The sequence below is a fragment of the Chionomys nivalis genome, chromosome 9, assembly GCF_950005125.1.
Source record: "Chionomys nivalis chromosome 9, mChiNiv1.1, whole genome shotgun sequence".
NCBI lineage: Eukaryota > Metazoa > Chordata > Mammalia > Rodentia > Cricetidae > Chionomys > Chionomys nivalis.
Genome location: NC_080094.1, coordinates 20,010,696 through 20,033,968, shown reverse-complemented (window position 1 = coordinate 20,033,968; position 23,273 = coordinate 20,010,696). Strand labels below are relative to the sequence as shown.

Below are 23,273 nucleotides of genomic sequence, written 5' to 3'. Positions count from 1 at the left end.
GGTGAGGTGCACATGTGAAGTACTGGATGCTCCGGGCAGGCAGAGCCTTACCAGAGTAGGGGTCCAGGGTCAGGCTGAGGTTCTCAACACCGCACTCGGGCCCCAGCACCCCGTTGTAGCTGACGGTGCGGGCGCAGAGCAGGAGGCGACAGTCACGGCTCTCGGAGGTGTCATTGCCGATGTGGGCGAACACGTCAAAGTCGTTGCCCATGCTCATGCTCTCACCCACGCGGATCCGCATGGACACCCCGGTCTCCTCCTTCTCGGCCAGTTTGTTCAGGTGGTTGGCCCTGGTGAAGGCTTCTCTCTCCTCGGGCGACCCTGCACAACAGGGAAGAGAACTCTGACCTGATCCGCAACAGTGGGAGAGGGTTGGGACAGGGCGAGCTGGCTTTTCAGAGTCCTGGTGATACTGACAGCCCAAGGGAACCAATCTCTCTCTACAATTCTGTGCCAGGAGGAGGCAATTGTATATTACTCTCCACAGCTGAACTCCTGTACTACCCTCAAGATCCAGCCTTAAGCTACCCCTCCGCCAAGAAAGCTTTTCTTACCACTGCTTCCTCGGTTGTTTTGGCTGTTTTCAGGTGTTTACCAACCCAACACCCCCCAGCAGCTCAAGGGTCAAAGGTTACATTTCTATTTTTTTTTAAATCTCCGTGCCACAGAACTGTGACAGTGGCTGGTGCACAGGAAACAGGGACACAGTGGTTTGTTTGGACCGAGACTACTCTGCCTGACTGCCCTTCCCTCCTCTTCCTCACTGAGTCTTCCTCTGTGTTCCACTCACCTCTCCCCCATGTGCTCTTTCTTTTTCTTCCCAGTGTTCTTAGGTACATATCTGTTCTTCATTTTTAAAAGATTTATTTATTGCATGTGTATGGGTGCTTATCTGCATATATGTATGTGAACCACATGCATATCTGGTGCCCATGGAGGCCAGAAGGGGGGGTCGGATTCCACGAAACTGGAGTTACCAAGGGTTGTGAGCCACTGCGTGTGGGGGTGCTGGCACTTTGGAGGTGCTTGGAACCAAACCATGGTTGTTGTAAAGGCAGCAAAGCCATCCCTCCAGTTCCACATCTGTTTTTCTATCGGTCTACCAGCCCTGGACCTTTTGAAGGCCAGAGGAAGCATGTTTTCTTCTGTCTTCTCCTTTCCAGCTATAGCATGTCCACACCGTACTAATCCCCAGGCAGCCCTAGACTCAGCGAGGGCCAGGCAGGGCAAGGATTACAATATTTCAGTCAGCTCCGTTAATGTCACGGAGGCTGGCACACAGTGAGACTTGGTACTGAGTGAGCTGCTGGATGTACTCAGTCTTGCAAAGCCTTTTCCTTACTGATTCTCCAGTAATGAGAAAAAGATGCTGCCCTCTGGGTGGGACTGAACCTGTTACTGTCAGGTTTCTAGGAATGCACCTCTTGGCCTCCCTGGACCGCAAGTTCTTCTCGCACAGATACACTGCAACAATGGTCTGTGTACAGCTAAAGACCCCGCCCCAATGCACCCCATTAGTACGTAAAACAACATAGACATACCACTTTCCCTCCTGAGATCCATGTCTCTCCTACTTAGCAGCTATGCTCTCCGGTTTTATTGAGACTCAGATCAATGAACAAAGGAGACTAACAAACCAGGGGGACAAAGGTGGGGGCATGGGTCATTTCACTTCAGATCCTTGGCACCCTTGTAAAAACCAGGCACGGTAGCGCATGTCTGTAAGCCCAGTCTCGGGGAGCTAGAGATGGGGGGCTCCTTGTAGTTTGCTGGCCAGCCAATTTAGCCAACTGGTGAGCTCTGGGTTTAGTGAGAGACTGACTTAAAGACTGGGAGATGCTCAGAGGTTAAGAGCACTTCCTATGCCACCACAAAAGCCATTTCCTGATTTCTCCACAAAGCCTTGTTGTGACTGTAGAACCTTCAACTGGTGTGAACTACATGCAGATATGTAAATCCTGAACTGGAGGTTAAGAAAGAAGGGCCTAGGCTGGAGAGATGGCTCAGTGGGTAAAGGCTTTTGCCACCAAGCCTGACAACGTGACTGAGTTCCAACCCCAGGACCCATAGGATGGAAGGAGAGAACTGACTCCTGGAAGTTGTCCTCCGACTCCCATGTACATGCTACGTCACACGTGCTCTGTAAAAAATAGTTACGGGACAGAGAATGCAATAAAAAATTCAAAGTAAAAAAAGAAAGGCCTGAAAATCTAATTTTTCTATCTGGTACCAGTCAGGTCCTCCAGGTGCTCCTGACTCTGCATGAATGATACCCTGATGAATCTTGTTTAACCTTGGTTGGTTTAGCAATGGAAAAATGAAAATACAGTGTCATTGGTTTCTAAATGCATGAGCGCAGGGGAAAAAAAAGAGCACTTCCTGTTCTTCCAGGGTACCTTAGTTCAGTTCCCAGCACCCACATCAGTCAACCCACAACTGTCTGTAACGCCAGCTCCAGTCCAGCACTCTCTTCTGGACCCCTTGGGCACACACATACACACTCTTCACATGAATAAAAAAATAAGTCTTTTTAAAGAATGGAGAGCAGTAGAGGAGGAAACTAACACCTCTGACCTCCAAATGCTTGCACAAATGTGCATATGCATATGTCTCATGGACGCACATATACCAGATGCATGCACACATGTACACGTGCATCTGTCACATGGGCGCACATGTACCAGATGCATGCACACATGTACATATGCATATGTCTCATGGACGCACATATACCAGATGCATGCACACATGTACATATGCATATGTCTCATGGATGCACATATACCAGGTGCATGCACACATGTACATGTGCATATGTCTCATGGACGCACATACAACACATTCTATCTCTCTCTCTTTCTCTCCAGATCAAATTCTATTTTTTTTTTTTTTTTTTTTAGATCTTGGAATTGAAGAGATGGTTCAGTGGTTAAGAGCACTGGCTATTCTTCCAAAGAACCTGGGTTCAAGTCTCAGCACCCACATGGCAGCTCACAACTGTCTGTAACTCCAGTTCCAGGGGGTCTGACACCCTCATACAGACATATACATGTAGGCAAAACACCAATGCATATAAAATAAAAATAAAACAAAGTATCTATAAAGCAAAAAAGATAAAGGACCTTGCTGTGTTGGTCTTGAACTCATGATTCTCCTATCTTAGCTTCCCAAGCAGTGGGGATTACAGGCATGTACCCATGTCCAGCTCAGATGAAATCTTTTTGTTGAATGAGTTTTCTAAACAAATCACCCTTTCCTACTATACATCAGTGTCTACACCTCTTCTTGAGGAGTTTCTTAAGATAGAATATAACACGTGGGTCAATGACATACATGGGTTGCCATGTACACATGTATAACAAGGCTGACGGGCTAGTAAAATTAGCTGCTCATCTGTACGGCTCGGTTAAAGGCTCTGAGAGTGCGAACACCTACCTTCCGGGTACTTGTAGGTGTGGGTAATGTCTTCCCGCTCGTCACGGCCCACGCTCTTAGTGCTGATCTTCTGCCCCACGATCAAGGAGCGATTGATGGACTTGTGCACAGACCCATCTTCCTGCCGGATCCAGTCCACCACATCAGCATTGACCTCGGCGAACACAAAGGGTGCGTCGTACTTGGTGCTCAGGTCACCCTCCTTGATGGCCCGCACTGAGACTGGGCCACAGCAGTAGGTCCCTGTTTGGGATAAGGGGAGAAGTAGGCAGAGCTACACAGAGGGTGACACCTGACCCCTCCATGATTGCCCCACGTGAGCAGAAGCTCTCAGGGCCAGACAACTCTTTGACCAGGAAGGTCTTTCCCAGAATGCATCTGGGGTTGGTATTGAAGTCCGAGCTCGGCCTCCTGTTAGCTGTGTGACCTTGGGCAAGTCAGTCACTTCTCCAAGCTGCATTTTACTGTGGAGTTCTGTCTGCACCCACCTAATGATGGTCCATGAACCACAAAGGTAAAGCTACTCTGTATGAAGCTCCACAGTCTTTGATAAGACAAACAGAGATGCACCCTAAGGCATCTTCAGAGCATCAGGAGACCAGGTCTCACTCCCACCTACTGGGTACATTGAGTGGAAATCAATGCCTGCGACAGTTTGGCCTCAGCCAATGCAGAATGTGAGATCTGGGTTTACGTGCCCGGCACTGTCCACACCTACACTGTTAGGGGCTAGAGATGGGTGGGAATATTCTGTTATGTCCTGAGATGGGACATTGTCACAGCAAATAAAAACACAGGACTGTCACACTAGGATACGGACAAGGTCACAAAAGGCCACCTAACACTGATGCTCTTCACCAGCTCCACAGTCCCTGCCCAGCTTCTTACAGAACCTAAGGGTCCAGTGACTTTGGGTGTAGAAAAATGATATCTTTATCTTACAGAACTTCAGCAACTTGTCCCCTAATGACAAAATCAAGTGACGAAGCACGGGGCAGTGACAACTGCCACGATAAGAACCACAGACATTCCCCATGACCTTGCAGTTGTCCCAGACAGCAGGAGCTATCACATACATGGGCCCCAGCCCTAGAACTCGCTCTATAAGGATCAAGTGTTACTATGCCATAAAGGGGGTTTTCTAGAACTTTGATGGTCTTTGTATCCCCATGCCTTGGATTCAATGCATTTAAAAAATATTCCGAGGGGATTTCCATGCCCTTTGTCAGACCTTGCCTTGGTGCTGTCTGTCTGTCTGTCTCACACGTACAATGTCATATTTGGGATTGCTGGAAGCAATTGATGAGGCTGTTTTGGGAGGGGAAGATGTTGCTTTTTCTTTATGCTCGTTGGCATTTGCCTCCTGCACAAGGGGTGTGCTGATTTCACAGATGAAGTGCTGCCGCGCCATTGCTGGCCTCCGGCTGGCATCTCAGCATCACTATGCTGCAGCTCCTCCATCCCAGCTCCCCTCTTGGGAATGCTGTCCCTACTAACCTTCGCTCTTCTCCTGCGGTGTGGGGTCAATGGCCTGCCACCCCTCGTAGCCCGGCGTCAGGTCCGGCCTGGTCATCCAGGACTCCACCCAACAGTGGAAGTTCCTAGGTGGGGACAGAGGCAAGGGACAGAGGCAGAAGACAGTTTTCCGGTCACTCGTCACTCCCAGGGACCCTACTCACCACGGCCTATGGGAGACCGGGAAGCCCTGAATCCACCTCTCTGGCCTCCCCTGGAGCTGTCTCAGTAGCAAGTTCTTTAGTGGGGACTCCTTCTTGTCCTCTGATCTTCCACAATCTCTGAAACCCTTTCTTCTCCTCTGGCTGACTAACCTCTCCTTCCTTGCCCTCACTCCCTGCCTGATCCAGGCCCCTCTCCACCCCCTGAGCACCCCAGCCCCAGCTCCCTGCTCCAATCCTGGTCTATAGGGATGGCTCAGTCCTCACCTACCCTGAAGCTGAGAGCAGTCCTGGAAGCCAGCCAGGATCCCAACTCACATTCCAGACCCCCACCCCCTCCCAGTTCCTCCGGCCATCCCTTGCAGGGCTGTCTGTGGTGGGCTTCCTGCCTCTCAGCCTCCACCCAGTTTTCTCCAGGCCAGTTCCCCTGCCCATTCCTGTTCAGCCATCGAGGTTCAGTTCTTGGTATACAGCCTGTCCTAAGAAGCTCCACAGGTTTCCCCTGCCGGTCTCAGCGCAGGCCCCTCACCAGATCATCTCGCTCTTGCCGCTCTCCAGCTCCCCAAACTCATTCCGGAAGTACTCGATGAGCAGGTTGCTGTTCTGGTCATGGGCTGAGTAGTAGTTGGTCACCACTCTGGTGGGGATGCCAAGGCACCGCAGCACTGGAGGTTGAGCAGTGGGGAGGTGAAGAAGAGTCCACAACGTTGCTGAGGCTCCGGACAAAGCTACCCTGCTCAGGCCTCCACAGGCCCATCTGCACCCCAGCGAACGATGAGCCCACTGACCATGTGGTGAGATTATGCACCAGCAACTCTTGCCCGGCAATGACGCCTGCCTGGCTGGTCACCCCATGCCCACCATGTTCCTCTGTCATGATTCTGAAATACAATCTCTGGTGTGGCCCCTGAGCCCTGATCACCTCCTTGCACATTTTACTCGAGCCACACCAACCTCCAGTACCCTCTGGCATGACAGCCCTGGAGCAAAGGGCAGATGGTAAGGGAGGTCAGACCTGGTCTGGAACAGCAGGGGGCGGAGCAAGGTGCTAAGTGCTCCGGGTAGACTAAGCTCAACTCCACAAGCTCAACACAAAGAGGGGGACAAGAATTGTGAATGCCCCTCCCCACTTTATTTGTTTTGGGACAGGGTCTCTTGTAACCTGGTTGGCCTAACTGCATAGTCAAGGGTGACCTTGAATTCTTGAACTTTGAATTTCTGTTCTTGATCCTCCTGCTCCCATCTCCTGTGTTCTGAGATTGCCGGCATTCACTATAACGCCCATTAATGTGGAGGTGGGGTGCCAACTAGGGTCTCATATATGTTAGGTATTCTACCAACTGAGCTACAGCCCCAACTCTTGTTTCTTTGCAAGTGCCTTGGACCCACTAGGCAAGCAGGGTAACCCTGAGACACACTCAGTCCTTACTATAAAAGGGACGGGTTCCCGGGGTGGGAAAAAGAATGTAAGTATCTAAGAGATAAAGCCAGACCAAAAGTTCACCGAGAGAGCCAGCCATGGGACTCCTGCCTTACTTTTCATTTTGACTGACTTAGAATCTTTGAAGGGGGAGGCTGGGTGTGGCCTTTGCCCTTTGCCTTACATTAGCTTGTGAAAGAGCTTCCCAGATGGCCCTGGCTTCTGGCCAGGAGACTCAGAAGTATTTGGAGGGGGAGGGACAGAAGTGACCTGCTACCTCTTGCCTGGGTCCTGCAGCCTCGCTGAAGGTGTTGTAAGTCCTGGCCTTGTTCTATATGCCGTGTGCCTCCGGTTTGCCTGGTTGCTGTCATGGAGGCAGCACCCTTCCTGTTCCCAGGACAGTGTCCTGAGAGACCTCATCTCCACAGTCTAAGGACTTGGGGCTTCCCCAGAGTCATGCGTACCTGGCTCAGGGCCAGACTGTGCCCTGAGCCAGCAGTGTGACCTTGGGCAAGTCACTTCCTCTCTTTCCACTTCCCACTGGGGAAGAGGAGCCTATAATAGCAGCTTGCTAGGATGTGGTGATTGGGAGAAGACATGGGTGAGGCAGTCTCTTCTGCCTGGTGCCCAGAGCAGCACTGGGAGGTACTATGGGACAGCCAGTGTGTCACACGTCCTCCAAGGCAACCATCAGTGTGGTTGGTGCTGCTGAGGGCCGGGCACTGATAAAATACCCAGGGGCCCACCAAGATGCCCTGGGACCCTTGATGCCCTGGGACCCCAGGCCAAACTGTTCTTGGCTTGAAGACTCAGCTGAGTGGCACTGTCTCAGAATTCCCTGTGATTAGTTTATCACTATTGCCTCTATTTCTCATGTGGGGAAACTGAGGCTTGGAGACACCGATTCTCTGGCCCAAATCCATCTGGAGACTAGAAAGTTAGACTAAGCATTGCTCCCGGGGTCTCTGAGCTGTGGACTTGACTGAAGGTTTGTCTCTTTAATACCAATCTGGAAGGTGGCCATAGCCAGAAACAAAGGCACCTAGGTGGGAGGCTGGGGTATGGGATCTCTCTAGGAGACTTCAGGAGGTCCCTTGGAGGGAAGGGGTGTTAGGTCCTAGAGAAAAGGGTTAGCGTATGGAATCCATGGGAAAAAGAGAAACAGGAAAGGGACTAATGAGTTGCCACATTCTCCAGGCCCCACAGTATCTTAAGGGCAGAAACAGTACTGACATCAGGTCTCCCTGTGTCCCCATGGGCTACCCAGCCGCAGCTTACCTGTGCAGGCTACAGCCGCAAACACCCAGCATTGCCCGTACTTCACTTGCTGACAGCCATGTTCCCTCCAGCGCCGCAGGATGTCCACACTGCCAATCCAGGCCATGGGACTGATACCATCCCCATAATTGTTGTCCCATCGACCCAGAAGTACACCCTGGTCATCATTGCAGTTGACCTGCAATCAAGAGAGCATCATGGGAGGCAAAGTCTGGGCCAGGGTAGAGGGTAGGTCAGGAGGAGTAGGCATAGAGCAAGGGATCAAAGTCAGGTCATCCTAGGAGGAAGGGTTGGAGCTGCAGTGTGCCATGGTGCACCAGATGGGGTGTTAGGGATAACTGGGTGTGCAGCCAAGGGCTCAGGAGACAGAGAGGAAGACCTAGCAAAGCCATGGGCAAGGATCTGATTCAGGGCCTGAACCTGCCTTGTGAATCCAGGGTCATGATGTGATTGATTTTCCCAAACACTCACACTGGCTCCACGTGTCTCTCAAGAATCCACTGCTTCCAGAACAGAATCCAACCTTTGGTCCACAGCCCATGGCTCTGGGTGCTCTGGCCCTGCCCACCCAGCTCTTTCTGCATCCGCTCGCTCCCCTTGCTCACTCTCCTCTAGCCTCTCTTCATGCCCTCAGCACAGGCTGTATATCTTTTCCTGAGCTCTGGGGACCACACCAGAGAGAGACCCCTCAGCCCGCCCTGTGGTGAGAACCTGTGCTTGGTCACTCACTCGCCCTGCCCCCCCAGCCCGTGCATCTTGATAGATGCGTGTGCACTCATTCCTCATGTTTCCACTAGTGTCTGCCTCTCTCCCACTAGAATAGAGTATTATGGGATTTAGGGCTACACACAGTTTAGACCCAGCTCTGCCCTAGTGCCTAGGACATTAGGGGCCGTTAGTCAATATTTTCTGAGTGAATGATTGAATTGCATTGGGAACCTTGTTTGTGTAAAGCTTTCTAAACTTCTTTTACCGAGACTTATCTCTGCTCCCAAGTCCTCATTATCCCCAACACAGAGCACGGCCTCATCATCCCAGAAGGGAACGGCCTGCCGAAACCCCCAAACTCACCATGCCGCTCACCACCCGGCCCACGTAGATGGGACTTTTGCGGCGTGAGCAGTCCCGGGCACGGTCCTTCAGGAATTTGGGGTTCACGTCCAGGAGCATCAGGCAGGTCTCTAGGATGCCATCTTCAAACTGTGTCCAAGCAAACAATAGAACAGGGAGTTGGGATGCCAGCCTCTGCAGGAAGCTGTCCTATACCACCACAGCTGCAGGGACCACACTCCCTCTCACTAATAGACGGGAGTCCAGCTGGTTCTGGGCGTTCTCAGGACTCCAGCTGCTGAAGGCCGAGGAGGGAACAGTGTGACATCTGGGGGGCATGGGTGTGAAGAGGGGGAGGGGCATGCCCATCTGGCACCTCAAGGGTTCTCCTTCCTTCCTCTGCTCTTCATCTTGTGCTGTTCGGGATCAAGCCTTGTTCCATGCGCCAGAACAGCCCTCTAGGGCTTGCTGTTGTCCCTATTGTCATCAGCCTGATGCCAGGAGATATTTACAGCCAGGACTTTCCCACCTCACCTCTTGAGGTTCCATTACCCACAACGTCTTTCTCAGACAGCGTTTACGTTTTCCACCTCTGAGTTCTCCCCACAGAGCTAGCCTCTTGTATGGCAAACTCTTACTTGCTCTGCAAAGCCCAGCTCAAACGCTTCCTATTTCTAGAAGCCCTCCCCAATCACCATGGACAATGAGGCTTCCTCTCCGTTAAGTCTCGGCAAAGGAGAACCATGAAGGTCAAAGCAGAGACGTGACCCTGTTCCTCAGAAGAGAACGCAAAGCCCTGGAAACTGAGACTGATTTGCGGTTTATGCGTCACGGAGACACGGCTCACTTACTCCCACAGCCAGGCTGCCTATGCTGGGTAGGGATCTCTGCTGCTATGATCCCTCAGGAGGAAGCTGTGGTCAGCATGACCCTGAGGCATAAAGGAGGACTTCGCTCCACCCAAGGAGGGTCTGAACATCAGACTTAGATCCAGAGACTGCAAGATGAGCTCCACCCTTGGAGACCTCCCCCCAATGCACCAGCGGCCGGGTGCTATGGTTCTGCTTTCTAAGTTTTCTCTACAGGATCGAGAGGTTTTCTGGGAGGCTGGGTAATGAAGGAAATGAGTTTCTGGGTTTACAGAACTGGCCCTGCCTGGGAACCAGAAACAGTAGGACAGATAGTTAGCCAGCTCGCTGTCTGAGTCCAGCCCAGCCGGGACTCCGCAGCCTTGCCATGGCTGGTCTCCATTTGTAAGGAGTCATGGCCTGGTTGAATGGTTATTACTTTCAGCCACTTATGTGGTAGGCTTGTTTGTTACTGAGCAGTGGCTGATACAAACACGTGTTCTCTGGACAGCATCAGCACCCTGGGAGTGCTTGAGAAGGTAAACTCCAGCCCCACCCAGATCTGTCTATCAAAAGCTAGGTGTGTGGCTTGGCCGCTTTGGCTTTCAGGTATTTCTGAGAGAGGCTCTCCTTAGGAATTATTGTCTCAACAAGGTCCTCACCCACTTCCTGGCCCAGGCTGAGCACACACTGATACCTGCTGAGTGCCATCACTATATCAAGGGTCCTTCACTACCTCCTCCTCTGAGAACCCCAGCTGGTTTCATTGTTCCCCAGACTCTCCTCATCCTTCTCCCTGAGCCCATGGGTGCTGACTCTGCTGTGTGACTTTAGGCAAGCCTTAGACCTCTCTGGGCCTGCAGCTATATGGGCACCCTGCATTCTAACAGGATGGACTGGTGACTCTGTAACCCCCTCGCATCTTGAAATCTCCGGCTCCCCCAACACAGGCTGGCTTGTGGTCACTGTGAGGGGCAGGTGCTGTCCTACCTGCCCAAAGTTCCAAGGCACACTCTTGATGAACTTGACGGAGCCCTGGTAGATGAAGCCCTGCTGGGCGAGGACGTATTCCCGTCGCTCCTCCTCTGAGTTTAGGTACACGTCGTCCGCTGTGGACAGAAGCAAGGGGGCTCAGCTTGAGCCGGCAAAGTCAGGGGCCCTGCAACATGACAGCTGGGAGCTAACTCCCTAGTCCAAGCCTCTCTCAATTAGAGAAACGAATCGTTTAGAGACAAGGCTGCCAACATCCACTTCCCAACATGCCCAGAGTTGTGATGAAAGCAGAACATATGTGAATCCATTTACTCTCCCTATCTTAAAGACAGGGAAACTGAGGCTCAGGTGTGCACCGCAGTTGAGAAAGCTAACATCCAAATAAGTGTTGGAGAAGGCTGGACTAGGAAGCTGTTTTGTTTTTCAAGACAGAGCTTCTCTGTGTAGCCCTGGCTGTCCTGGAACTAGCTCTGTAGACCAGACTGGCCTTGAACTCAGAGATCCACCAATCTCTGCCTCCTGAATACTGGGATTAAAGGTGTGCGCCACCACTCTGTGCATCAGTACTCTGCTCCGATGCTCATTTTCAATGTGACCTGGGCCTTTGAGCCCATCTCAGCACCTCCTGGTGTTGCCTGCAAGTGAAAGGTGTGGCAGATGTGGGGTGCTGGGAACAGACTCCTAAGTCAGCCTGGGAAGGTGCAGGACTCCCTGGGGAGAAGGTTCCAGAGCCATAAAGACACCAAGAAGGGTCACCGCCATCCTAGGGAGGCAGAGCTTGGCCAGCTTTGGTCAGGGATGCTCGGTGAGACATGACCGAGGAGGCTAGAAGGTCACAGCATAAGCCTAGGACACCTGCCAAAGCTGTGGATCAGAGAAGGTATGGGTTACAGGGTTCCCCATGACTAGTGGGGAGGAGACGGGCCAACAAGGCTGAGGCTTAGTGGTCAGGCTGGCTTTATGATGTCAGAGAAACCGAGGCAGGGAGGAAAAACCGAGGGCCTCATGATGACTCTGGTACCCTTAGCCTGGGTGTCTATTCTCTTTGAATTCCTCCTCCATCACTGAGAAAATTCAACTATGCTTGATGTCTTGATATCACACAATAAAACGGTTCACTTAAACAACAAAAACAGCAAACATTTTTAAAGGCAGGGTCTCATTGATCGCAGGTCATCTTCAAACTCTCTATGCAGCTAAAGGTAAAACCTCGCCTTTCTGATCCTCCTGTCTCTATCTCTTGAGTGCTGGGATCACAAGTGTGAGTCACCTTGCCTACTTTATGTGGTGCTAGGTATCAACCCTAGGGCTTCAGGTATGGTAGGCTAACACCTTATCAACTTAGGTGCAACCCCATCACCTTCCCCCCTTTTTAAAAAAGAAATTAAAGCATCTTCATGGTGTCTAAAAGAATGGCAAACTCCAAACTCCAGTCCCTGCTGAACCTGCTGGAGAAAGGGTCCTGGGGGCTACTACAAGGCAAGGTTAGACCACCAGGTAGACCTGTGCAGTGCCCAGCACCTCTGCATTGCAGGGAGGAAGGTGAGTGCGATGGCACCCTGGGCCCACTGCTCTCTGGCTCTGAAGCTGGGGCAGGGGTTGGGGGAGGGGGTCTTAGTTTTCCATTACTGAGTGCCACCATGCAGAGCGAAGAGGGGAGTAAAAGAGAAAGTGAAATTCAGGGTTGCCGCATGGAGTGTGGTTATCACATGTGGTATTGGGATCATAGCTCTGACTTCTGGTGACGTTGAGAATGCTCTGGGGACATGAAGCCGTACGCACGCCGGCACCATCCTGTGGCCTTAGATCCAGGGCAGGGGAACCCATTTCCCGGCAGAACCAGCCCTTTCCCATCTCTTCTCGAAATTTCCCCTACAGCTGTCCCTACCGGAGCCCAACTTCCTGTCTCCTCCAGACCCTGCAATGTGGGTCACCTTAGTCACTCATTGTACTGCTTGGCCAGGACCCACTCCAACCCTCAGGGCAGGGTGAGGCGGAGCCAGAGGAAGGGGGACATCCCCGGGAGCTGCCCTCTCCCTGCCCTGTGGGTTGGCAAGGGATCGTCCTCCACCCAAACAAACGGCAGTTTGTCTCAGCAAAGTCACCTCTATTCCAAAAAATCATCGTATTGTGTGCTCTGTAAGACACCCCACATGCCATTGGGGATGACCTCAAGGCCATTAGCAGGGCACTGGGCAGATGCAGTCCATGCTGGCAAGGACCAAGGCATTTGAACTCTTGGAAAGACAGGGCAGCTGTGTTCAGAGCACTGTGCACAGGTCTGAAGACGGCTATAGGAGAAACCAGATTTTAGCTGATTGGACCCAGGCCTTCAAGCATGCTAAGCAAGCACTCGGCCACTGAGCTACATCCCCAGACTTCTCTTTTTGAGACAGGGTCTCACCAAGTTGCCCAGTCTGGCCTTGAACTCACAATCCACCTGTCTCGGCCTTCAAGTATGAATATCAGGCCTGCAATATCAGGCCTGACCTTTCATGTTTGATAGAGGACGTCTTGGAAATAGCAATCTCCCCAGTGTGTATGGACAGAGCTTAGACTGACCTAAGCCAGCAGACAACAGAGTCCCCAGTGTAGTGTGTGTGTGTGTGAGAGAGAGAGTGTGTGTGTGATCGAGTGTGTATGCATGTGTGAGAGAAAGCGTGTGTGTGTATATGTGTGGGAGAGCATTGTGTACATGTGAGTGTGTGTGTGAGCAATCGAGTGTGTGTGTATGTGAGTGTGCATGTGTGTGAGAGAAAGCATGTGTGTGTATGTGTGGGAGAGCATTGTGTACATGTGAGTGTGTGTGAGCGATCGAGTGTGTGTGTATGCGAGTGTGCATGTGTGTGTGAGAGAAAGCATGTGTGTGTGTGAGAGAGAGAGCATTGTGTACATGTGAGTGTGTGTGTGAGTGTATGGGTGTTTTACTGGCATATATGTGTGCACACCACCAAGGGTGTCAGAAGAGGACATCGGATCTCCTGGAACTGGAGTTACAGATGGCTGTTACCCACTATGTGGGTGCTGGGGTTCAAACCCTGATCCTTTAAACAAGTAGCCAGTGCTTTTAGCCACAGAGTCATCTCTCCAGCCCCACAAAACAGAGTGGTCATTTTTAACTGGGTGTGGAAGCAGGAGGATCGGAAGTTCAAGGTCATCCTCAGTTACAGTTAGTTGGAGGCTAGCTAACCTGAATTATATGAGATGCTGCCTCTAAATTTTTTTTTTAAAAAAGGTTGTTCTGGCATCTGTTAGAATTAGACAAGTCAAAGTAGGCACAACAGAGGAATTTTAAAAGCCTCCAATAGAGTATGTCATAAAATTTCCCAAAATAGAGAAGAAAAGAATTGCCTAACAGCAGAGAGGCCAGACACCGTGGGGCAGGGGGAGGGGTCTATCCTGGAAGGCCACTGAATTCCCAGGCTTTACCGCCTGAGAGTCCCCTCCTGCCTCACCATGTCAGAGCAAGGAGCAAACAACTGAGATGGGTAAACTGAGGCTGGGGAGGTGCGCCCCAGCCTGACCTCCTCCCAGTACCCAAGCTGGCCTGGGCTTTTCCTAGGTCTCCTCTCTCACTTCCTCCTCTGCCACTGTCCCCTGCCGACAGAAGGAGCTTCCCAGAACCACTCCTCTGAGTCTCGGTTTCCTGTCTGAGCAAAAGGAAACTGCCATCTTCTTCCCTGGCAGCTACACAAGGAAGTGGTTACCAGCCCGACTCGACCCAGTTTCCCATCCTCACAGTAACCTAGATGAGTGTAAACCAGGACCTCGTGAACAGAATGAGAACAGTGCCTGGCACTGGCCATGAGCTGGGGGTGCCACTCCCATAAGGGAGACTCGTGAACCACACACCGCCTTGTACCCCCAACGTTCTTGCTTTGTAACTTAAGTCCAAGGTAGTGGTGTTAGGAGGGAGGTCTGACAAATGTGTCCTGTCCTTAACTGAGGACTGGGTTAGTTACCTTCAGGATGAGACGGCTATAGAAGACTTTGGTCCTCTCTCCCTCTCTCACTACGTGATGCTTTTCAGCATGCTGGGGCACAATAAGAAGGCCCTCACTGGATGTGACCCACGGTCTTGATCTTGTACCACCCAATCCCCAGAACTGTCAGTCATGTTTATAACTAGTCTATGGGATTCTGTTGACACCAGTCAAATGGATCCAGACACCCAGCTGCTAGTGCTGTTGGAACTCATGGGCCCCAGACCTGGACTGCAGCCTTTGGTACCGATGAGTCACCTGGCTTCCTGTCTATAAACTGGGATGCCAAAAGAATCCTTATTTTGAGGCTGGACAGGAGCTGACCCGTGGCCCCGCCCAATCAATCCTCTTTGACATTTCCTCTATTGGTTCCTGCCATTCCCCATCCCCCATAGATGGAAAATGGCTCACCTGGGCACCAGGCATTGAAGAGCAGGATGAAGTGGCCCAGCACGAAGCTGGAGCCTTGGTAGCCAGTAGAGGCCTCCAGGCTGAGGCGGTACTGGCCGATCGGGGCATTGGCTGGGGTGCAGAGCTGCAGTGCGAGGACGTTGTCCTGTTGGTCCAGCACTGAGGCTGTCCAGGATCCCTCCTCGACGTCATCAGAGAGTGGGAAGCGGACCTTGGTCCCTGTCTCTTCACTGGGAACTGGGCCTGCAGAGAGGGGAGGTGAAGCTGTGAGTGAAGAGCTGGCAGGATACTATCCAGGCTCCCAGGCCTGGGGTCAAGGCTTAGTTCCACCCTCAGTCACGGGAGGAACTCTGCCCTCTGCCAAGAGGCCCCACCTCCTTAAACCTCTGTTTTCTCATTGGCCAAGTAGGCATTGCAAGCCCACTTGAAAAGCCATAGGCATATGGTGAGTCTACAAGCAGAAAGAGTCTCCAGGAAGAGGACAGTACAGCCTGGGGGAGCTGCGGTGATCTACCTCAGATCAGAGGGGATGTTAGACAGGCCCAGCTTGCCTGTCTATGACACCAAGCAGGAATGATGACAGACATTACCAGGGACCCTCAGTTCTCTCTGAATCCCTCTCCTGCACACCGCTGCTCCCCTTCCGAGATAGCTGCATACTCCCGAGACAGAACCTGAACATCTGAGATCCTGGCTATAGGTTGGTGGAGGACAATAGCCTATCAGGGATCCTCCAGCTACGGGTTCAAATCCCATGGGCAGCACATGAGGGTCATCACTTCCCTACAGCCCTGTGCATCTTATAGACAGCTCTGACTCTCTGGGCTGGAGAGTGGAGAAGGGAAGTCTAGAGAGGAGGGCTCTTAGGAGACCCTGGGTTTCTGGGGTCTTGAGGCCCTAGTACCACCACACTGCTTCTTTTCCAAAGATGCTGCTTCCTGGTGGGCTCCAAAGGTCCTGTGTCATGGTCTGCACAGACCTCTTCCAGGTAAGGGGTGGGCTGGCCCACGCAGGCAGGCCTGAGTCACAGTGGGCAGGGCTGGTCACTTTGGCCTTGGGCAGAGAACCGAGAAACAGAGGAGCTTTCTGGCTAGCTGGGAGGCAGCCTGGCAGTTTATTTTTATTTCTCCACCCCCTCCCTGTGGCTCTGCCATCCACTGCTGACAATATTGGGGCCTGCTCACCGAGGGGCTCCCTTCCAGCCTCCACCCCTCCTCTCTGTCTGCCAGCACCACTGCACCCAGGACCAAATATAACCGTGAGCTAATAGGCATGACACAGGCCTCAAGAGGCTGTCTGGGTGCCAGGGGCTGAGGTGAAGGCATCCAAACCCTCCCTGATTTCCAGAGCTGACATTTGGGAAAGAGCCAGCAAGGCCTGGGACTCGAGAGAGTTACTCTGCGTTTAGTTTCCACCTCTACCGCAAACCAGCACTGTGCAACCTAAGCCAAGAACCCAGGTTTCTCTGACCCGCAGTATCTTCATCAAAGAAACAGGCTTGGACCACAGGCCCCACAAGGGCCAGCTTCAAGCCTGGAACTGGCTTGTAACCTTGTAGCAAGGGACTTTGTTTCTGTAAGCCAGAGTTCTACTATCTGTGACATGGGGCCTTTTTCTATCTATGAAATGAAGTCATTCCTCCTAAGGTTGCCAAGAAGCTTCAAGAAGGCAAGCCAGGCACACAGTAAGTGCTCAGTAAACAGTTACTATGGCCTATTATTCTCTCCCTGTGTCCTAGCACAGCTGGTGGGTTCGGTGAGGGCGCATGGAAAGCATTTGGAGCAGGGACTGTCCACAGACATGTTTCCTCCGAAAGGGACATGAGAATCTGAGTTCTCAGGCCAGATAGCAGGCTCCAAGGACCGCGACACAAGACAGATACTTTTAGCACAATGAAATAACTTCACAGATGTGGAAACTGAGGCAAAGACAGTCAGGCTGGTTAGAAGTGGGGGGGCAGGTCAGTCAGAATTACGCTTGCGGCCCCAGCGCAACCCCAACCATCGCCCTTCCCTTCTCAGAAATGTCCCTGTTTGGATGATCAATTATCTGGTCACTCTGGTAACCTGCCTGGGTCAGGTCCCACTGCCACTGTCTCTGTTGACATACCATCCCTAGGGCAGGGCAGGAAACACACATCCCACCTTTCTATCCGGGAACAGTCACACATGTACTTGTGTATGTACGTACACACACACACACACACACACACACACACACACACACACACACACCTTTCTTCCAGGAGGGCTTGCCGGGACACACTGTCCTGTGCTTCCACCACTGCTTCCGTAGCTTTCTTTGCAAAGTTCCTGGCTGGGGTTCTACAAGATAGTCTTGGTGCAGTCGAGAGTGCCATGAGATCCACTTTAGACCCATGTAACTCTAGACACCCAAGGGGTCTTGGCACTGTCCAGACCATGGTGACAGCCTGGGCTGGGGCAAGTATAGCTTCCAGGGCAACACCTTCAGTGAGCCTCACAACTGTTCCCTTCTCCCCCATTGGACTGGCTTCATCTCCTGCCTCCACCCTCCAAAAGGGGAGTGTTTGGTCCTTTAACAAGGGCTGTTTGTCCACTGTGGCCTGCGACTGCTGCAGAGCCCACCAGACCCCAAACTGCTTAAGGAAAATAAACAGTTGGGGTGGGGCCACACACCCCTTCGCTGAGTGACTTGACTAACTCTCTCCTTTCTCTGGGCCTCAGTTTCCCTGAAGTGGTAGGACAGGCTGAACATAAACTAGAGAGCTCTGCTGGATAAGGAGGTCCCCAGCCAGGCTTGGGCTGGGCACTGACTCAAGCCTGGCCTGGAGGTAGGAGCCTGGCTTCCTGGTATTGTCCCTCAGGCATCCCCGGCACCCGGGAGGGTCTTGGATAGTGGACAGGGAAGCCATGACTGCCTACAGATGGAAGTGACCCATGGGGACTGGCAAACAGAGATTAGCTACAGGGTTCAGAAGGTCAGTGTACCTTCCAGCACTGACTTCGGGATGCTAAGTGACTCTGTTCTGCTCCCCAGACCATGGAGATGGAGGAAAAGATACGTGGGTGCTGACAGTCTACTCAGGCTGACAGCTCACCGGTCACCCATGTCACAGAGGAGTACATCGAGACCATGCAGGTGGACACGGGGTTAAATGGCAGAGAGCCTCAACTCACAGCTGGGTCAGGGACTGAAGCCTGCTGTGCTGTGCATCTAACCACTGAGGGAGTGACTTGGCCATCTAGCCTTACCTCAGGCTCCCTGTCTGCAAAATGGGAGCCCATTATGGTTCCACCCTGGGGGCATTAGCATGGCATGAGCGTGGGCATGTGGACTACCCCGCTATATGCGCCACCTCTCCAAGCATGATCCAGGTCTGCACAACGGCATAGTGCCACCCTTCCGCTCTGCAGGGCCTGGAAGGCCAGAGACTGGCTAGGACCCTTTGGTGGGTAGAACGAGCCCTATAGGTGCTGGGGTGGGGTGTCCCTGGGTAATGGCTCCATCTGTGGATGAGGAGGGAGGAGGAAGGCATGGAGGGGATATCCTGGCAGCCTGTGAACCCCAAGATAAGCTTATCAAACAGCCCTCAGATAGAAAGGGCCTCAGCTGGGCTGTGTCGACAAGTCCTGCCTGCCACTCTTTCTGCCCCCAAAGATGGAAGAAAGCTGGCCTTTCTCACCCTTGGGCCAGAGTCCCAGTCAGGTGACCCCTTACTGACCCCGAGGGAGTGGTTCCTACCAGAAGTCAGACAACTGATTTGGCATTCAAGGCCAGTTTCCTAGGAATAGTCAACCAGAGAGATTGGGAACAGGGTGGACAGGGTCCAGCACTCTTTGCCTATCCCAGGAGCCTCTGGAATGAGGCAAGCAGCCATCAGTATCTAGGCATTTCCTGGGCCATCTTACTTAACCCTCCAGTGTGAATTGCTGATGAAATCAGTCTCAGAGAGCCTGAGGGTCTTGTCATACGTCACACCGCTGGTCAGCAGTCCACCCTTCCTCTAGAAGGCCCCTTTCGCCACTACCCAGAGCTAAGCTAGATCCCGGAGGTCTGGTGGGTTCTAGGAAGCCCTGGTGAGAAGAGACAGGAAGGTTGTTCAGTGTGGGAAACATTACGCTGCCTCACGCTGTGGAATAATCCTTTTGTACACTATGAAGATGCGCTACTCTCATTGTTAATAACTAATAAGACTCTGCATGGTTATTTGGGAACTGGCTGGTGGGACAGAAAAGTCACCTATAGGATTATGATGAACCTCCAAGGCAGAAAGCTGTGGATAGTGGCCTGGTGCGGCCACTCCCTCTTCTATTCTGGGCCTCAGTTCCTCATCTGTGAAATGGGGCTAATGACAGCTGAGATCCTCAGAGGATGGGAAAGGCTTTGGAAAGAGGTGGAATTCATCTGCCCCGTCCCCACCAGGAGCAACACAGAGGAGATCCAAGGTACCCACCAGTCACAGCACTAAAGGTAAGGTTGTCCACGCTGGACTCATAGCCGCGGCCCTCAAAGTACAGCGTCAGCCGGAAGCGCTGGCCACGCCGCAGGACCAGCTTCTCATGGCACAGGTCGGCCGTGTGATGGTCACGGCCATTGGCCTGTATCTCCAAGTCACACCTCTCCAGGATCAGCTCTACAGAGAATGAAAAAGGGGCATGAGCCACCATGGCATCTCTCTGGGGGCTGTGGTCGTCAGTGATACAATCCCACCACCTATACATGGGGTCTCGGCACCCCCATGACCTTCTTTAGACCCTGGTGATATTCTCTCACCTCTGTAAGGCACAGCCCTGACCCATTCAACCCCACAGCTTCCCATGGTCATAGGAGTCTGACAAGGCTAAGTGTCTCCTGTGTTCTAATCACAAGGTCATGCTTGCAGCAGAAGGGACCTGTGCTGTGCCCCAGTCATGGGATTGCCAGCAATTCAAAGTTTCTGTGCCTTGGCTTCTGGGACCTCACAGGGCCATGGCAAGCATTAAGTAAATTGATGGTGTGAAGATGCACAGGCACCTGGTCCACACGGCCTACCACATAGTCATAATCTCCAAGTGGGTTTTAGTGGGATCTATTGAAGTTACTCAACATTTGCTGCCAGAGCCAAATAATTTCCCGCTCACCTTCCCTCTCCTCCTTTCCCCTCCCCCCTTCCCTCCTCTTCTTACTTCTATTCCTTTCCCTTTCTCCCCTTCCCCTTTTGTTACCCAAAGTCTCACTATCTAGCCCAGCCTGGCCTTAAACTCCTGTTCCTCCAGCCTGAAGACAGCCTGTGCCTTCCTGTCTGGCTCAGACCCAATTTTCAATGTACAAGAAATATCATAGACTAAGGATCAGGCTAAAGGACAGGACCAGGGCACAGTCAACAAAATTCAGGTTCCGGGAGACCTCCAGCAAAGGCTCTGTTTTCCCTAACACCTCAACTGCAAGAAAGAACAAACAAAAAAGCAAACAACAACAAACCTAAAAGCTTGAAGGGAGGCCCCATAATGAGAAACCGAGGGTGGTTCTGCCCATTGCCACGCGCGGGGCTTACTAAGACTGGCTTTACAAGAAGACTTTAAAACATTCCCTCTGTGCAGGAGACAGCCGGGAATTGAATTGGTAACAGATCGGAGACCTCAGGGGATTCCGCTGACTTGTCTATTTGTGAAGCGGAGTCCTTATTTTTGATGGCATGTGTTGACAGACTCATGGCTGATACGACATGAGATTTTTCTCCCCAAGCACAGCAGAGGGGCCAGACACAGGAGCGGGTTGGATAGTGAGAGCAGAGGAATTTATTGCACCGCGTTATCCTCTCGGCTTTACAGATGACCAGTCGTCTCCAGAATAAAAGGTTTTAAAATGACACTTGGCGAGCACGGCAGACCTACATTTTCTTCCACTGTGCTGCTCTGTGATCTTAGACAAGTGTCCTTTCCTCTCCGTGCCTCCTTCTCCAACCCCTCAAAAGGGGCTAGGAAGTTAACAGAGGACCCAGCCCAGGCGAGGTGTGAGGAGCGGAAGTTCTAGTTTTCTGTTCCAGAGGGAGCTGAGGACCTGGGCAAGCACAGGTGGGAGGTGCGGAGGTCTGAGCAAGCTCATGGTCAGGACTGAGGATTCATTCCGGTCTGGAGTGGACACAACACTCTCAGAGTTGACTGGGGGGGGGGGCAGTGGAGGACCTGTGGTCCAGTGGAGGCCCAGGGAGTGGATGGCCCCCTGAGGTCATCCAGCCCAGGTGTTGGACCTCCTGCTGTGCAAGAATTCCAAACTGAGGGGAAGGAAATGTCCCGGAAGTGCAGAGGGCTGCTCTGGGAACCACCTCAGATGAAAGGCTGTGTGGTCCTGGTCTCACAGCAGGTGACTGCTTTGGTTTGGAGCAGGATTCAAAGGTGGCCCTGGTAATGACCTCACCACGTAGAGAAGTTAATGGCTCTGCTTTTGAGGCAGGACAGACAGACAAAATCCTCAACCATGGAAGGCTAGGGCCGGCGGGAAAGAGGCTGTCTCTCTAGAGACCCTGGGGGTAACTACCCCCCAGCCTGGGGAGACAGGGTGTAGGACCCCACCCATAGGCTGAGGGTGCAGCAGACAGCTCAGGATCATAGAACTCAAGGCCTCATGCTTCTGAACCAGTGGGACCCTGCTGGAGGAAGCCCCAAGGTCTAGGCCATCTTCCAGGTCCCCCAACTTTTGGAAATAGAGATGGAAAACTGCCTTGGGGTAAGTAGCCCCTTAGGTGACAGATCACACAGCCTGTTGGGGTTCCAGAGAAGGGAGTGACCAAGGCCACACAGTAGGGCTAGTCCTCTGGAACTTCCTTGTCTACATGCTTCAGGTCCCTCTTCGTGTCCCCTCTCCCCTTGCCCCGGGTCCCTTCCTTGGGGGTCACAGTGCAGGCAGAGGCCATCCCTGAGTGGACTTGACTCAATGGTCAGCTGGGATTCTGGTCAGACAGGAAGATCCTCCATCGTACCAGTCCTGACCCATGTGTGCCCGTGTGCTGCCTGCAAACATGTAAGAGCACATGCCACACGAAGGAGGCGGGCAGAAAATGAACAGAACCCTGGACCCTTTCCTCTCTTCTCAGCCCTCTTGGGCACTCCAAGGCTGGCACTATTGTCCCTAACCTATAGCTGGGAACATCGAGCTTCCAATGGCAGTCAAGGTCTGGGCTTGGAGAACAGGAAGATTCAAAGCGACCTCAGGCCTGACTTCAGCGGTGCTCAACCAAATGCTGGAATGCCCCTTCGACTTGAGGCCACAGAATCAGTCAGGAAGGCTGCACCTCGCCAAGGGGTACAACCTTCCAGCCAGCATCCCTGTACCTGGCACACAGTAGGGGCACAGATCTAAGCAGTCAGGGAAAGGTGACAGTACCTTACCCTTCCAGGTATACATTCCAGTAGCATTTTCACCTCATTCAGGGGTAGGGCTAAGAGCTGTGCCCTGGGGTTGGGGGAACTGAGCCCACAACTTAAGGCCAGCAAGGTTCCCTCCCCCGCCCACCTGTTGTTCCCCTCTGCGGACTTGGAGCCTGCCCGGCCTGGTCCCGACCCCACCTCCCTACGGCGCAGGCACTCACCCTCGGCCATGGCTAGGTTAGCGGAGACAGCTCGGACGCGACAGGACACTCGGGCGTGGACCACCAGCGCGGTGCTGCGGGCCAGCCGCCCGGCGCGAACTTATAGCCCGTGGCCGGGCGGGCCCGGGTGGGGCGGGGCGGACACTCGGGGCAGTCAGTTCAGAGACCAAGAGGGCCAGAGGCGCCCCCTGCCGGACACAGGGCGACTTCGGAACAGAACTCGCGATCTACACCCAAATCAGACCAGGGCCACTGGACATGGAACACACACGTATGATTCACAGGCCAGACAGACCAATGGCCAAGAACACGCAGCCCTCCACACACACATACGTACACATACCACACACCACTCATATCGCACACACAGATACACACGTACACACCACATGCATATGAGCACGTGCATATGCACCACACACACACACACACTATAGACACACATGAACACGCCACACATACGGACACAGAGCACACATACAAAACCAAGCATATAGACATAGAGATCTGTTCCTAGTCCCCCAGAATCCACCAGCAGTTTTGGACACGGTGATTTAGATCACCCCTGACATTAAATCACACTGGAAGCTTAGAGATCAGCCAGGATATAGCCACACCTAGACATGAGGC

At 52.6% G+C, this 23,273-nt stretch overlaps 1 protein-coding gene across 1 annotated transcript in view; it reads right to left on the bottom strand.

Moving 5' to 3' along the window:
* Tgm2 (transglutaminase 2) overlaps positions 1-22,775 on the bottom strand; it is a 30,437-nt gene extending 7,662 nt beyond the window's left edge. The window contains exons 1-10 of the mRNA XM_057781749.1: positions 22,644-22,775; positions 19,530-19,709; positions 15,095-15,337; positions 10,698-10,816; positions 8,881-9,009; positions 7,810-7,987; positions 5,641-5,776; positions 4,933-5,036; positions 3,436-3,678; positions 52-321 (exon numbers count right to left, since the gene is read on the bottom strand). Of these exons, the coding sequence (XP_057637732.1) occupies positions 52-321; positions 3,436-3,678; positions 4,933-5,036; positions 5,641-5,776; positions 7,810-7,987; positions 8,881-9,009; positions 10,698-10,816; positions 15,095-15,337; positions 19,530-19,709; positions 22,644-22,653 (1,612 nt within the window). The 5' untranslated portion in view covers positions 22,654-22,775. The remainder of the gene's footprint in view (positions 1-51; positions 322-3,435; positions 3,679-4,932; positions 5,037-5,640; positions 5,777-7,809; positions 7,988-8,880; positions 9,010-10,697; positions 10,817-15,094; positions 15,338-19,529; positions 19,710-22,643) is intronic.
* Positions 22,776-23,273: the final 498 nt, after the last annotated feature.